Source organism: Phasianus colchicus, chromosome 1, assembly GCF_987193195.1.
Source record: "Phasianus colchicus chromosome 1, bPhaCol1.hap1.1, whole genome shotgun sequence".
Lineage (NCBI taxonomy): Eukaryota > Metazoa > Chordata > Aves > Galliformes > Phasianidae > Phasianus > Phasianus colchicus.
In genome coordinates, this window is record NC_143436.1 from 114,774,120 (window position 1) to 114,789,908 (window position 15,789).

Here is a 15,789-nt window from a genome sequence, read left to right on the forward strand (position 1 = left end):
GAGTAAGCAAAAACTCCCTTCTGTGTACAAGGAAGGCAAAAATCAAATAACCTATAACTACTCTGGACATGACACTTCCGGTGCATGCCTTAAAGAAATTCTCAAGTGACAACTATCACACCCTGTACAACTAGAGCAGGAAACCAACATAAAATATTTAAAGCTCTTATTTTATGGTTTTCTTCTGCCATCTTTTCCAAGTTCTCTAAACGAAGAACGCATCCTTTTTCTTTACTAAAATTAAATAATAAAACATTAATTTTTGAAGGTTATTTCAACATAAATCTGATGCATAGAAATGGCTTGTTATTTCCTAAATGTTTCATCCAAACAGAGCAATGCTGCAGGCAAATTCACTCGGTGGTTACAATACAAGAAACAGATGGGAATCCCAACATACTGTTTTCCACAAATCCTCAACTATTAAACATTAAAAGAAAGGGACATATCTCCCATGCCCAATGCCCCTCTCAAAAAGAGCAGATGGTAGGAAAGTATTATGGCAAAAGACAAAACAGTATTGTTGCAGCAGGTAATGTCTCTTCTCGTTTTTTTTTCTTTTCTTTTTTTTTTCCAAGCTAATCACTTGCATTTGGAAACTTCAAAATAAACTATGATTGGATGAAAAAAAGTTCAAATTGCTCCTATGCATACTCAACAAGCTAGGATTTTTTTTTTCTTTTCATGGCATTGATGCACATCTGCAACTTGTGTGTCTGTCTCGAATACGTGCATAATGTGAGAAAGAAGTTGGCTATCACATCAGGAAAGGCAGTCCTTACAGAACATGCAAGAGATATGTAGATGTATGTAAGAAACAGATTAAAAGGAAGAAGAGATTGGCAAAAGTGGTGAGAAAGATAGGGAGGGCCTCATCTTCCAAAGAAACAGGGCAAAAGCCAGAAACAGATAAAGATTACAGCTGCTAAAGTATAGTATTTTTCAGCATAAAAATTAAAAATTAAGGAAATAGGAGTCAACAGCACTTTGGAGTATCTATACAAAGCCTGAAATTCAGTTTTATTCACCTGAAAACTCAAAAAGTAGCAAATTAATAGCAAACTGTTATTCACTGAAATCACTCCCAGCCAACAGACTAAAGAAAAATGAAGCTGTTTAAAAACTCATTAAATACCCTCAAATTACATTTTGTATCACTTATACATACAGTGCTGGATTTTCTAAGACTGAACAAACAAGATTTCTGCCAGATAAACTTTCACATGTTTACAACTCACCAGCTCCTCATCTAAGGCGCTAGGTACAGATTTGCTTCTTATGCTCAAGGTCTCCTGTTTTCCTTCAGAGAAAGATTCACTCAAATCTATCTCAGATTGGCTACGGTCTAGAAAACAAAAATAACAAAGCAGTTCATTAAAATTTTGTGTACAGAATACTGCCTCTTTTGCCTTGCTACTCTTTACTAAGTGCTGTCTCAGACTGTTTTTAAAGGAAAAATGTTAAAATTGCATTTCTGTACATATCGGTCACAAACTCTATGACAAATGACCATCAAGATGAAAAATAGTAAAACATGTTTTATGGCGCTATTTGTACTTCTGCCAACATTTTTAACACACTTTTTATCTGATGTAATTGTCTCCTGTGGATGATATGACAGATCGAGCTTTTGATTTTGTATGTTAGACCTATTAGCTTGGAATACTGCAAAACTTGGAGCCCAAGCATTTGTAGAGACGATCACATCACCTACCATACCGTGACCAAACACCCTTCAGCACCTTCTTCAGATTTAAGCAGCCAGAGATAGACCCGGGCACAGAAAGCATTTCTGCCATCACTGTGCAGAAAGGGTCAAAGCAAGTGAGTCTCGAACTCTACATTTTTTTTCATTTCCACAAATTTCTCTCCCCTCTTTAAAGGCACAAGAGATGCCAGATATTTTAGATAAATATTTTCTTCGTCCTCCCCTCTGTTTTGTGCTACTGTTCAATAAATTGAGAAAAAAAATGAAGGAAAAGAATACTTCCACATCCTGCAGATAAGAAACTGCAAAGTTTTCAGCTGTTCATCCTCTTCCTGGTTTATAGCTGATATGACAGGAAAGGTCTGGATTTTGAGCTTATGCCATAGAATCACAGAACAGTTTGGGTTGGAAGGGACCTCAAAGCCCACACCACCCCAATCCCTAATGTGGGCAGGGCTGCCCCCTACCAGCTCAGGCTGCCCAGGGCCCCATCCAACCTGGCCTTGAGTGCTTTCAGGGATGGGGCACCACAGCTTCTCTGGGCAGCTCTGCCAGAAGCCTCTGAAATCCCCCAGAAATAAGAACGAAGAGTCTGAGGGACGTTTCCATGCTGCCTGCGATTTTACTCAGCATCTACTTTGGTAAAATGAGGCCAGCTCTTAAATGCTCAGAAAGCCTTTAATTTGTAAAGCAGCAGAAGAAACAGTTGTTTCAGAAATAAAGTAATAGCCAGGAATGCCTCTGCCAGGAATTGCATAATGCAGTATTCTCAAAGAAACCTTGATGCTTTCAAGTGGAAAAAATCTAAGGTGAGGACTGTAACTCCTTTGATTAGCTCAGTGGGACAAGTCACCAGGTTTCTGCTTTGGGCTAAATTCAGATAAAAGAGAGCGAGCCCTGCGCTGTTCATCAGAGAGAAATGTGAATCTGAAGCCACTCTGTTAGCCTGTAAGAAGCAGAGTAAAAGGCAGAAGTGTGCAGGACACTCCCGCCTCCCATTTCAGGTAGGAAAGGAGGATCTCCACCCACCACTGCAAAGAGGGTCTGACAGCATCTTCCTGTGCAAGTCTCATTTACCTAGCAGCCTCCAATGAAATGAAGTAAATCACAGCTAAACCAAGAGGTTCAGTGCATCATGCATAAAACCAAAATTACATGACAGCTGTAAGGGACTTGTTATCTGACACCTCATTGTTTCTCAGTGTGATCTCAGTTTCTGGGCAAAGAAGGTGTGAAATGTAATTGCAGTATTTTATACAGATAGCTCACAGATAGTATTTTATATGGTTGACCACACAGGGAATGATTTAACATGTGAAACTGTGAATAAAATCTTCTAACAAGTCCAAGAGTATATCATTTGTCAGTAAGCATTATCATATTTTCAAACATGAAACTTATGAAGTGGCATAAATTTAGTTAGAAAAAAGATGAATTAGTAGAAGGAACATCAACAAGTACTTGACTCTTATATCTGATCTTCTGATGTGCACTAAAAACAGGAATCGCAAACCTACAAGAATAGCCATAATCTTCTAATGACTCAGGCTAGCAGAAAAAAAAGAAGACTTAATACTTGCCTGATGACAAAGATACTCTAGAAACTGCAATGGAAGGTGTTCCAGATGCTTTCCTACGGTGCTTCTTTACTAAATCTTCAGGTACACTTTCACTTGCTGGAATAATCATGCCATTTTCTGAGTCAGTGTCCTGCTCATTAAAAAAAAAAAGCACATCCCAGAAATACAAAAATTGAACTTACTTACCATCGATCTACAAAAGCAACATTTCTATTAATTTCCAGAAATCCAAAGCTTCTTTAGCACCTGGACTATAACTGAATATATTTAGTTTACTGCTTAATCAGTGCTGCTTAGTGAAGATCATGCATAAAATTTGCAAAAAGTTGCAATTCGTGTGTACAGTCTGAGTTCACAACTGAAAAATCAGAGTAATACATCAGGAGTGAAGGAAGGAAAGTAAAAAAAAAAAACGAAACTATTTGATGCTAATTTAGGCCAGAAATTATGCAAAACAAACAAAAAAAAACTATCAGCTTTATACCAGCATAATTTAACTTTACCAACATAAATTAACTTCAGGTTAGAAGTAAATGGATTTGAACTAATTAAATTATGATAACATAATTCCTTAAATAAAGCTAGTATGCTTGATATTATTATGGTTTTTTTGCCTTCCTGTGCAAGGAATAGCTAACAACATCAACTGTGTCCAAATTGAATGGATTTGTCTTTTTCAATGACATCTAATGCACTTGAAATAAAGTCAGCCTGTGTGCTAGCAAGAATATAAATAAAACAAGTATTAACCTATTTACAGCACTCATAACTGGCCTTCACAAATACTAATTCATTTTTATGAAAGGTTATAAATTAGACAAAGTATTTGGAAGCTGGAAAAAATGGATGTGTTCTCTCAATGAGACGGAGTTCAAAAGCTCATCTACTTCTTTCCAGCGATAAAAAGAATTATCTCTGACTATAAATTTGACTTTCTTTCTATACAACTTGTGTTGTGGCAACTTGGATCAACTTAGAATGATAGAATCATTGAAGTTGGAAAAGACCTTTAAGATCATGTAGGCCAACCATCACCACAATGCTCACTAACTTACTGGAGTAAGCATGGTTTCTTAGGAGGGATGACCAAAATGAATGCAGGATGGTTGTTCCACCCAGCATACAGCCAAGAGCAGCCGTCTGATAAAGGAATAAAGACAGTGTTTGCTTCTTGCTGAGGTGAGCCAAATCCTGCTTATTATGAAGCAGCCAAGGATGCTGACTCAGACATGGCCGTCTACATCTCTAGAGGCCTAATAACAGCAAGTAAGAGGAGTCCCAGATGTTTCATTTTGACAGCATCTAGCACACATTGCGTGCTATGCCATAATTTAATCAAATCCAAAAAATTAAGATAGGTACTGCTTGATTTTCTGCAAGTGCTGATCTTCTCCATCAGAAGTCAGGGGGAGTGTGCTGGGCCCTGCATGCTGGAGAGTCACAACCTTAGCTCACAGCACTTATTCAAGGCCCTACAATATCAAAAACATGTACACTCATCCCTTGTGCTTTCCACTTCAGAATCTGTAAGTCATTATCTGTAAGTCAATTCTGGATATCAGCAGCAACTTTTAGACAGAAAAATGCCTGCCAAACCAAAAACCACATCACTGACAGAGCATGACAAATCTTGCTCTAGTAGAGACCTTCGCTGGTCCCAGCAGAATTATAGAAGAAACAAAATCTTCTCCACCGGGCTCGTCCTTCCTGAGCTACAAATTGATCTAACAGAGCAGACACCAGCCAAGCCATCTTGCTCGGCGCCAGCTCTGTTTGGTGTCAGCTCTACATCAAGGAACTTACCCTGCTATAATCTGCAGTCATGCTGCATGTGCTCAGTGCCGGTGACCTCGCGAGGGAAGCTATGGAAGTACTGCTTCTGTTTGCAGGGCCCATGGCCCCTCTCAGACGGCCTGCAGCTGCTTCTGTATCGCTGCTGTTCAGGGAAAGAGTGCTTCCTCTGGGAAGGAGATAAGAGTAAAAAAGCGTTACTGCTTCCAGCAAACCACAGAATAAAATATCACTGATAACAGTTTATTAGAATTACATTGCTCTGGATGAACCGCGTCATCCACTGCAAGGAAACGGTCACCTGGAAAGACAAACATAAGCTGGGGTGAATCAATTATGTCACGCCTACACCTGTTTTCAGCATCTCTGCCAGAAGTGTGAATAGCCTGAGCAGGTGCCTCTTCTCCAGCTGCTGCGTTGCCACATATTCACGTGACAGTACACAGGCATCTCAGCAGAAGGTGTGAGGCCTCCAGTGGGACTTCCCACACAGGGAATGAGCTGCTCCTCATTTTGAAAAAAAATTACCAGGATCTGACAGTTCTGACCACTTCTGCCAGCACTATCCCCAGGAACTCTAAAATCCTCAGCTGTGCACTCTCCTTCCCCTCCAGAAAAACAATTATCCTCTCTCCTGCTAGAAAAGCGCCATCCTATTTATATAATGACAATGACTTGTGACCCCAGCTGGCAGATCATTTCAACCAGACTGAAAAGTGAGAAAAAATAACCTGTGGTCACCATGCCCAATTGCTATCTAATGCTGCAGCAGACAAGAGAGACATTTTCTATTAGAAAATATTGATCAGTTCATGTGTTAGAGTGCTAGGAAGGGGTAAGCTGTTGTACTTTTTATTTTTATCACTTTTTAACTCTTGAAAGAATGAAAATGATTTTAAAATTTATTTTAATGTTTCCAGCCTAAGTCCTATTTCCATTTGAAATTTGATTAGGAGCAAAAATCCAAGTTCCAGACTCATCTGTTCTTCCCTCTTCCTGTCCGTCAGTTCAGATATTTTCATTTTCCTTCATAACCTAGGGAACTATAACAGAGCCTTGCCAGACAGTAACAGTTCTACACACAGTCCTACTATTTCAAACAATTACTGATAAACAGCAATTGATGCAAGCACCACAGACTTCTTCATGCAGAAAACACAGCACCAAAGGACAGCGGTAGTGCAATTTTGCTGGAGAAAATGATTTTGGAACTTAAAGCATATCTTCAGCTTGCTTAATAAATATTTTAGATCTGCAAGCATCTTCACTGTGCTACACACCTGAATTTCACCTTCACTTTAGTTTGTCATACCACATTAGGGTAATAGCAATAAAAATCTTCTCTACAATAACAAAAATTTGTATCAGAACTACTGCTGAACTGAGAACAAATGTTCAGCTCCTGTTTACCCTAAGCAGGGAACAGAAACCACATTTGTAGAGTTATTAAAAACAAGGAATAGAGAAGAAAACTCCAAAAAAACAGGATTGTCTACTAATGTTACATATATTTTGTCTATTAGTGGTCATACGGTAACCTTTTAAACAATTATTATTCTGTTTCTTATATCAACAAAAGTAGATTATTCATAATAAACTCACTCTCACCCATGTGCACTTCATATAATTGCACTACTACTTCTTAATCTGATGAATCAGTGATCAACAAACCCTAAAAAATGTGGTCTGGTTGAATTTTAGTCCTATCTGCTCACATAAAGAAGTGTCTTTGGCGCCATGAAGTCAGAAAATCAAAGCCTCTGGCTGTCATCTGTATTTTGTCAAAGCTCTTGTTTACAACGCACACTTAATTTCTAAGCCTGCTATGGTCGGTTGTCAAACTGCACTGAGTAATATCAATAAAGAATAAAATTTGATTTTTATTCTATGTCACACCACTTTTGATAGATTGTTTTAACTTTGTGTTATGAAAGCTCTTGTTACAGACTTTTTCCTCACTCTGTAAACTAATGTAAATCAACAGAAGCATGCCAAAGTCACACAGGATTGGGATAACAAAGATTTCAAAATGTGTTATGAGATTTTGTAGTCATTAGTCAGAACAAGCACTTGCACACCAGATCACAGAATGGCTTGGGTTGGAAGAAACTCCAAGAATCATCAAAAGTTCCACCCCCCCCTGCTGTATGCAGGACCACCAACCTCCATATTTAATACTAGACCAGGCTTCCCAGGGCCCCATCCAATCTGGCCTTGAACACCTCCAGGGACGGGGCATCCACAACCTCTCTGGGCAGCTGTGGCAGCACCTCACCACTCTCTCTGTAAAGAACTTCCCTCTGAAATCTAATCTAAACCTTCCCTCCTTGAGCTTAAAACCATTCCCTCTTGTCCTACCACTATCTACCCTTGTAAAAAGTTGATTCTCCTCCTGTTTGTAATCCCCTTTTGAATACTGGAAGGTCGTCTCCAGATCTTTCTGCTTATTTCAGTCTGCTTTTTGAGAGAGGCCCAACTCATTTTACACATATATTATGTAGACAACAATGAAAAAGTTGTTATAAGGTGACTATACTATGCATTTATGCACATGGTAGATCAGACCTCATTAAGATGGGGGTAGTGTTTGCACAAATGAGTCTGAAATTCCTACACTATTCATCTAAAGAGTATCCTGATGCTGCAAACCCAGTTTGCTCAGCTGCAGTAACAGTAAACATTTCTGCAGTAGTAGAAATAAACCAGTCCAAGAGATGAACTTCTGGGCCAGGCCTTACCATTTCCCATCTCAGTACAGCTTCTCTTAAATCAAAATACTCAGAAAGAATTTTTATTCTTTCTCAATCTCCCTGCTTGTAGGTGAAGTACTTTCAGTTTTGACAATGCCACTAAATGATGGGGCAACTACAAAAATAAAAAATATGCAAGAAAATCTAGGGCAGCAACAGTGACACAACATGCTATTGTATTTCCTTAATTTGAAACAGTGATGGAGGGTAGCCTGGGAAAGTTTGTTGTTATTTTTAATAAGCACTATTCAGCTCTACAAGGTAACAATGGATGAACCACAACAAACATTTTTGAATATCTGCACAAGGCAGGAATTTTCATTCCTCTACAGAAATCCAAATTATCAAATTTCCAATGCATAAAACATATGGGTACTCAGTATAGACTACCCAAGTGAACAAGAAAAATAAAGAAGCTGTTTGTTTACTTGATTTTGAAGGTGAGACGAGAGGAATACTGCATGTGACATTTTATAATGCTATCAGAATAGGCAATAACAAAGATTTTCTAAGACCCAAAGAATTAGAAATTGAACTCTATTAGAAATAACTGGAACATAATAATGGAAAGAGAAGGACAAAAGAGAGCCTTTGAAAGAAAAAGTTATAAATTATAATCAATTAACATGTCATCACAAAAGTAAAACTTTGGGAAAAAGGTCCTCAGTTCTGCAACATGAACACAGCTTGCTGGATTAAAAGCCAGAAAAGAAAAATCAATTCTCTGACAGCAATCACCACCCAATCATAAGGGAGAAAAAAGGAGATGGACAGAGCAATTTTTATTTAGTTAGTTATTAAAATATAAGCTCTCCTTCTCAGATTGTGCTCACTCAGGGCAATCAAAGACACACCAATTCTGTGGACTGGCACAGACCTTTACGTCAACTTCAGGACAAACTGCAACAGATTTCTGCCACTCACCTCTCAGAACAAGGTGTTGACTTGCTACTGTGCAGGCTTTGGCTTTCAGCTTCAGAGCCTATGCTCCTTCCACCTTCATCTTTTGCAACTGTGATTTCTCCTTTGGTAGCTGCCCTGATTATCTTCCTGATGAAAACAGCAAAGAATTTGTACCAAGTATATGTATTTTCTTGTGGGAAATTACACCATACGTATTTCCTCTTAAACATCTCTTTGCAGTTTTTATACCTGTACATAGCAATACCTCAAACTTTCTTAAAACACAACACCATCCTCCTGTCCTACCTCACCCTGCAATACGTGGTTTAAAAAGATGGAAATGAAAATAGGTGTAACTGAATAGTCACAGTATACTTCACTGATTCACAAGCAAGACTGTAGAAAGGTTTCCCATTATGCTAAGTTTAAAGAGTTGGCCCCAAAATGGCTTTGCTAAAGCAAACGCACTCATGAGACATATAAACATGGAATGTGAGTGAGGAAAAAGGAGCAAGGAAGAAAGAGGAGAAGTAATGAGTTACTCCTAAGAGAAGTGGCCTATTTCTTGTAGAAATAAATTTATGGGGAATGTCACCATCGGAAAATATTCCAAGCCACAAACTAAAAAATGCTGGAAACTACTAAAAAAATAATAGAAAATGAAAAAGAAACCCAACAATTTGTTTCTCATGAGTAAACATTCAATGGATTTAAGTAAAAGAGGATCCAAAAATTAAATTTTAAGGCACTCTCCCTACAGTTAATAATCAGCATAGTTTAGAGCAATGTATAGGTTTCCCTACAATAAATTCCTTGAGTTGATTCCTTCTTCACCTTCATCTGAGAAGCCAGAGGTGTTCTGATACTCTTTTCACCATTGTTAAAGAGAGAAAAATACTTCACATCGATTTCCTGACTGACTGCAGGAAGGAACTCCATACCCACTACTCCTCAACAGTCGAAGAGGTGTAGAAAGCCATCTACCCACCCTATGTTTGGGATCCACTGCTCTACACATGACACGAACATTCATCCAATTTCATTCCCATTCACCAAGCTTTCTCAAGTTATGTTTGAACATCACACATGCAACCATATATTCAATGCATCTGTCTATGACCCCTGAGAATGAGTGAGCACTTCTCTAAGGTCATGGCCTAAGCGGGGTGATACACTTCATAGGCTGTAAAATGACCACCATTGTATCTCCTTATTCACTGTCACACACACACAAAAAAACAAAGGAGCACTGCTTGGTTGTTAGACTAAATTTGCACAGCTAGAAGCCAAAGGGAAACATGACTTGTAAATGGGAGCAATGAGTATACGTAGAAAACAAGCCTTTCTTGAATTTGCTTTCTCAGCAAACCTGCTTTTAGAGACCCTCTGCTATTTCAAATATAAATAGGAATAATCCAGCAGTTAAATTGCTTTTTCTTTTCTGCTATGTTTATAGCTGAAGGGTAATTACAGCTGCATTTCCTTGGAGACAGCAGTCTAATTATAGGAAGCAACTTTCAACTGAAGACTCTTTCTAACTCTGGAAAATTTGGGGCTGATGTGGACTGCTGGAGAGTCTCAAAAGACAATCCATTTGACCACATGCAGCTGTTATGCGATTTTCACTTTCCAAAAAGAAAAGGCTTTACCCTATCTTTCTAGGTTTGCCAAAGATTGATTTATGTCCAGTTAGGGAGGAGGTTGATATTTCTTTTTCTTCATTCTCTTGGAGTTGATCTTTGAATGTTCTTTCTTCATCCTTACTGGAAATTGTATCTTCAGTGAAGGGGAACGAAAAAACAACAACAACAAAAATCAATATTTAAACATGTAAAGGCAGCAAACATTAAACAATCTGCAAAAATAGGTTTTCAATTTTTCAGTATTAAATGAAACCACATGCTAAAATATCATATAAAAACAGCTGGGAGGGTTCTTTAGTTTTGCTGTTTAATAAAGGAAAAATAAATTTCAAGTAGTTTGAAATGTTTCTTCCTACCAGCTTTACTGTTGAACTATGCTTCTGAATTTATCACTGACACTACAGTTAATAATCAAAGGACTTCAAACATAATTTTGCAGTGTAGCACATTTTCTGTGTTGCATGAAATAATGTTTTCTTAATTAAAATGCATGCTCATTTGGGACCAGATGGCAAAAAAAATGGCTCATTTTTTCAAATGTGTCTATCAAATATAAATATATAGTAAAATAAAGTCACAAAATATGAAAATATCAAAAAAAAAAAAAACACCAGAAACATCAGACACATTGTTCCAACAGTTTCTGAAGCATGCTGGTAGCAGAAAGATCAGCATTTTGCTAAGCAGTACATTTGCACCAGAGATTCATGCAACGGCAGTAAACCAGACCTTCTCCTACAATCTGCCAGTAAGTACCACATTCCTACTGAAAGGCATGAATGCCACCTCTGAAAAGAGATTACTTAAGTACCAACTTCTGTGATCAGAGTGAAATAGTTATGAGTAGAGTGAAGCATAAGGATTCAGGCTGAACTCCTATTTCTTCATCCAGTGGTACCAGCAAGGTAGTAGAGCAGCTCACAAACAGTACATGCTTGCTCTGATCAATCAGGACAGCAGAATGCTTTCTTTATGTAAGCGCACAGGTGCAACTTATTGGAGCTATCTGAACCAATCTCCAATCTCACCTGGCTTTCCAAAATGGAAATCATGGATCATGCATTTTACATATTACCAACACAAATAAGAGAGACAAAGATGAAAAATGGCTGATTACTGATCACGCTTATATCTTCCATGGTGAAGAATGAAATACAACACAAGTAAAACACCCTGGGAAAATGGTTTGAACATATTAAGCATATGCCACAAATCCCCCTACCTGGAGACTTGCGCAGGATGGACTGTCTGACAACATCAGTTCCAAGATTTGATTGTTTGAAGCGCTTTGCTCTCTCTTCAAAGAACCATTCTCCTGTCACTATCCTTAGTTGTCTGTATGGGGAGAAAAAGACAAAAAGCCATTAAATGCAGTTTTTCCACATGTCACGACTGTTAGGAATTAACCATGTGTGTGTTCAGAGTTCGGACAGAACTTTTGGCTTTGCTATTGTTTTGGATAATGCTGGGTTTTTTTCTGGGGGTAACTGGAAAGATTTCAAATCCTTCTGCCTATACTCACAAAAAGAAATCCTGCATCATCATTGCTGTTTTCCTTTGGTATGTTTTTGATGCTAACTGCCAACATTTCTTTGAACAAGTTTCATTATATTAAAGTATCACCACTTCTGTTGCCCTACCAAGTACAGTTGATCGCAAAAAGCTACTAATCACAAATATTCTAAGTAGATGAATAAATAAATGTATAAAATCACTCCAAAAATGATTTGGCGTCAGGCATGCTCCTACTTATTTTTATGTCCAGTAAGAAAATTTGCTAACCTATTCCAGAAAAGAAATCTTTTAGCCTTCCTGGCATGAAAAATTCCAAATCCAAAACATGCACACAAATGAGGTAGTAGAAGGTCACTGCCTTACCTCATTGTTGCATACTTCTAATGTCAAAATCATATATTTTGTATTCACAGTTAGTCACCATGCAAGGTGTTAAATAAAATCTCTGTATTTCCACTCAGAAATGTTAAATTACTTTTTTTTTTTTTCTTTTTTTTAGATACGAATATTGGAGTCATTGTATTAGAACCTATATGGTATGAAAACCAGTTTTTTTCCAAACATGTATTTTCACAATTCATTTAACTGCACAGGGAAGTGCATGCTATATTTTTATGTCAAGGTTTACAGCAAGTTTAGTGCTTTGTATCACACTGTAAAACTGTCATACCCTCAACTATACCAGTGTATTCTACTACAATATAAACGATGTATCATACTTTGATCTACATGGTTCACTCATTTTTCCCTCAGTTACTCCTAGGATTGACCACAAAACTCCCCAAGTATCATTTTCCTCTTGGATACAGGCTTCATTTATGGTGTGGGTAGAAGTAGGAGGTCCTCCCCTGACATCCAGCTCCTGAAAACCATCTGTAGTCAGCCAATGTGAGAGTCACTTGGAGCAAGTATAGAGGCTTCAACCTTTACATCAGACCTTTGTCCTTAATATTCAACATCACTTTTGTCTTGGCTTCCCAGCCTTTGCTGGGAAAATGTCCACACCCAACAGATTCTATAAAAATATCACATTTTAATGAAATAAGGGGGGAAAAGAAAAAGCTCTGTACTTTTGACTTTTTAGCACACTAATACAGGATGAGACACGTGCAAATGTATTTTTTGTGTATGCTGAACAATTCATAGGAAGGCTAGTGTTCATACCACCTTAATCATTCATGCACTGCAGGAATATCTACAAAAATAATTCTTGTTCTACATGAATGAAAATGATTTTGGATTATATGCCAAAGTTTCTGACTTGAGGTTTGAATATCATAATTGCACTTGACAATCTGAAACAAAAATTGAAGAGCAAAAACTAACCATCTTACAATGACATTATTTTCATTCATGTACAATTATGACAAAGGCAGGCTGTCTTTCCTACTAAAATAGCACATCTTTCTTCTATTTTTGATACCGAACATAAATTAACCATATCCATTTAGATAATTGTTCCAGTGGGAAGAGGATCAAGATCACATACACAGCATTACATCAAGTCAGTGCTCCCAGGTTTGTTCTCAGTTGTTTTTAAAATGGATTCAGGTTCCATCACTACTGGAATCATGGTACGCATAGGTTTTTCTTTACTTCATCAGTTAGCACATAGCATACAAACTTAAAAAATGTGTTTTACAAAAAAAATGTTTAGTCTGGCCTTCCTGGATGTATGACAGATGTTTAAACCAGTAGCTTTACAAAGAAGGAAACTAGAGTTATAAATTTTAACAGTAACAACTGTTGCTTGATTCCATTTCCCTATTCTCAAAATATCTAGGAAAATTTTAAAGAAAATCATGTTCAAGTAGCTACATTTAGTACAAAACACTGTAGGTACTATGTGAACTCCTCATGTACTTTAATTAGTGAGCCAGATAATCACATACATGTGTGAGACAGAGTATAACTCCTGGTTTCATGCTTCTGTCTCTTTGATCTCCCAATAAACACAGTAGCTTCATTAACACACTGCTTAACTTCCTAACAATACAACCTGTAGCCTGTCCCTACCAACAACTCAACTTGTTATTTTCCACTCTCATTTTTGGAATGTCTTCCAAAAGACATTCATTGTTAAATGTGCAATTAGAAACATTCCATTTAAGATGGAAATACCAATTTTTTACTTTTTCTGTCAGAAAAAAAAAACAGCAACAGAAAAACACCGCTACCAAGTATCTCACTTCCTCTTTGGGAAGCAAAATTGGAAAAAAACAGCAGGACCAAAAGCTGGATAAAGTGTAGCCTATAGATAAATAACCAAAACATACACAACCATCTTTGCATGCATTCAATTGCACAGAATACTTTCTACAACATAAATTAATTCCAGAGTACTTTTGATATGCTGTGAGGCTATTAAATAGAAAATTGTGATTCTATTAAAAGAAGACAAACTTGCATGGCAGTTGGGGTGGAGGAAAATCTGGTGAACATTTTTATTCTAAAGCATTTGAAGTATCTATTCTTAGGCTCCTAATGTGAGTAACTGTCACAATAATACTGAGTTTTCATGACACTTGGAGACAATATAATTATTGCAAAGATGAAGATAGGTCTCCATTACCGCTTAATTCAATTATAATAACCTGGGCCACCTAGGCATTTTATCTTGTTGAAGAATTCAAAAATAAAGTCCCTGTTCATGTACATCTAGACATAATCATGATGAAAAACACAGCGTTAAAATGAAAAACCATAAGACTGCTTGAAGAACATGATTTTAAATTAAACATCAAATTTAAAACACAAATGAATCACATTTTAAGATGATACAGGAAAAATACGACCTTGATGGAAAGTTTCTCTTCTAGCATCTGTGTTTGACCCAGCTGTTCCTTGTACACAGGGAATAGAGCAGAAAACTTCCTCTTTCACCGAGTGCTACACAATGGTTTGTTTTATCTCATTAAACACTACAGCATCTCATCTCATTAATAAAGACCATCTTATTCTCTATCCTCAGTGACAACAGACCACAAAATCTGGGAGAAGACTTGGCTCTAGCTCTTTTTGACCTTTAAATAATTATCTTGCAACTTTATATTCTAGCTGGTAATAACTCTGATGACAGAAAAAAAACAAGTTACTTTCTCCTTAAGGACATACAAATGGAATATCCTTCCTCTGTAACTAGAAACTGGAAGGCAATTTGCATATAAATCTCAGTCTGTTATTTTTAAAAATCCTAACAAATGTCTCTTACTTTTTACATCCAAATTTCTTTCCTCAAATTCACTAAATCTCTCTCTCTTAAAGTGGTTTAGAATGTAGTTAATCATTTGTAATGAGCTTCTCCATCACCACCTGACTTTAGTGAAATAGAATTAAAAGGTACTAAAGATTATTTGGAGGCATGGAAGAGATTATGTCAGACTTGCTTACTGCCACATGAAGACACTCTGGTAGACAGGAAAACAAAGAGATAGATTTTATTATCAAATAAACTGGAATCTCATACCTTTAGCTACCATTATGCTACCATACAAGTGTTTAATTTGTTCAGAAAATAATACTGTGTTTTACCAAAGGAATAATTTGAGATAACCTCATCTTCAAGTCTATCAACATGCCTGCAAATCAGCCCTTTTTTTTCCTGATTTTATTAATTTTTTAATTTCTGTAGCTGGACACAAACTCATTCTGAATATTAAATCAATGCTATTTCATCAAAGGCTATAGGACAGAAATCCCAAACTCCTGTTCAGTGAGTGGATAGGCTGGACTCAACACGGTCAGAAACAAGAAAGGGTCAAAATGCATTAAAAGAAGCAATAGAGCAAAGCTGGCTGACATTATCAACACTTTCTTTCATTGCCCTAAGATGTCTTTTGTTTGAGCAACCATTTTGTATTAGTATTTGTGTAGTTCAAGTGATTTATCCAATACATTTT

General features: G+C 37.2%; 1 protein-coding gene across 3 annotated transcripts in view; it reads right to left on the minus strand.

Annotated features, from left to right (window-relative positions):
• Window positions 1-15,789, minus strand: part of SYTL5 (synaptotagmin like 5) — a 77,284-nt gene that overhangs the window by 22,962 nt on the left and 38,533 nt on the right. For all 3 annotated transcript variants that reach the window (XM_090123884.1, XM_031594568.2, XM_090123877.1), the window contains exons 4-9: window positions 11,598-11,710; window positions 10,382-10,508; window positions 8,754-8,879; window positions 5,092-5,248; window positions 3,289-3,418; window positions 1,239-1,345 (exon numbers count right to left, since the gene is read on the minus strand). In XM_090123884.1, coding sequence (XP_089980010.1) covers window positions 1,239-1,345; window positions 3,289-3,418; window positions 5,092-5,248; window positions 8,754-8,879; window positions 10,382-10,508; window positions 11,598-11,710 — 760 coding nt within the window. The remainder of the gene's footprint in view (window positions 1-1,238; window positions 1,346-3,288; window positions 3,419-5,091; window positions 5,249-8,753; window positions 8,880-10,381; window positions 10,509-11,597; window positions 11,711-15,789) is intronic.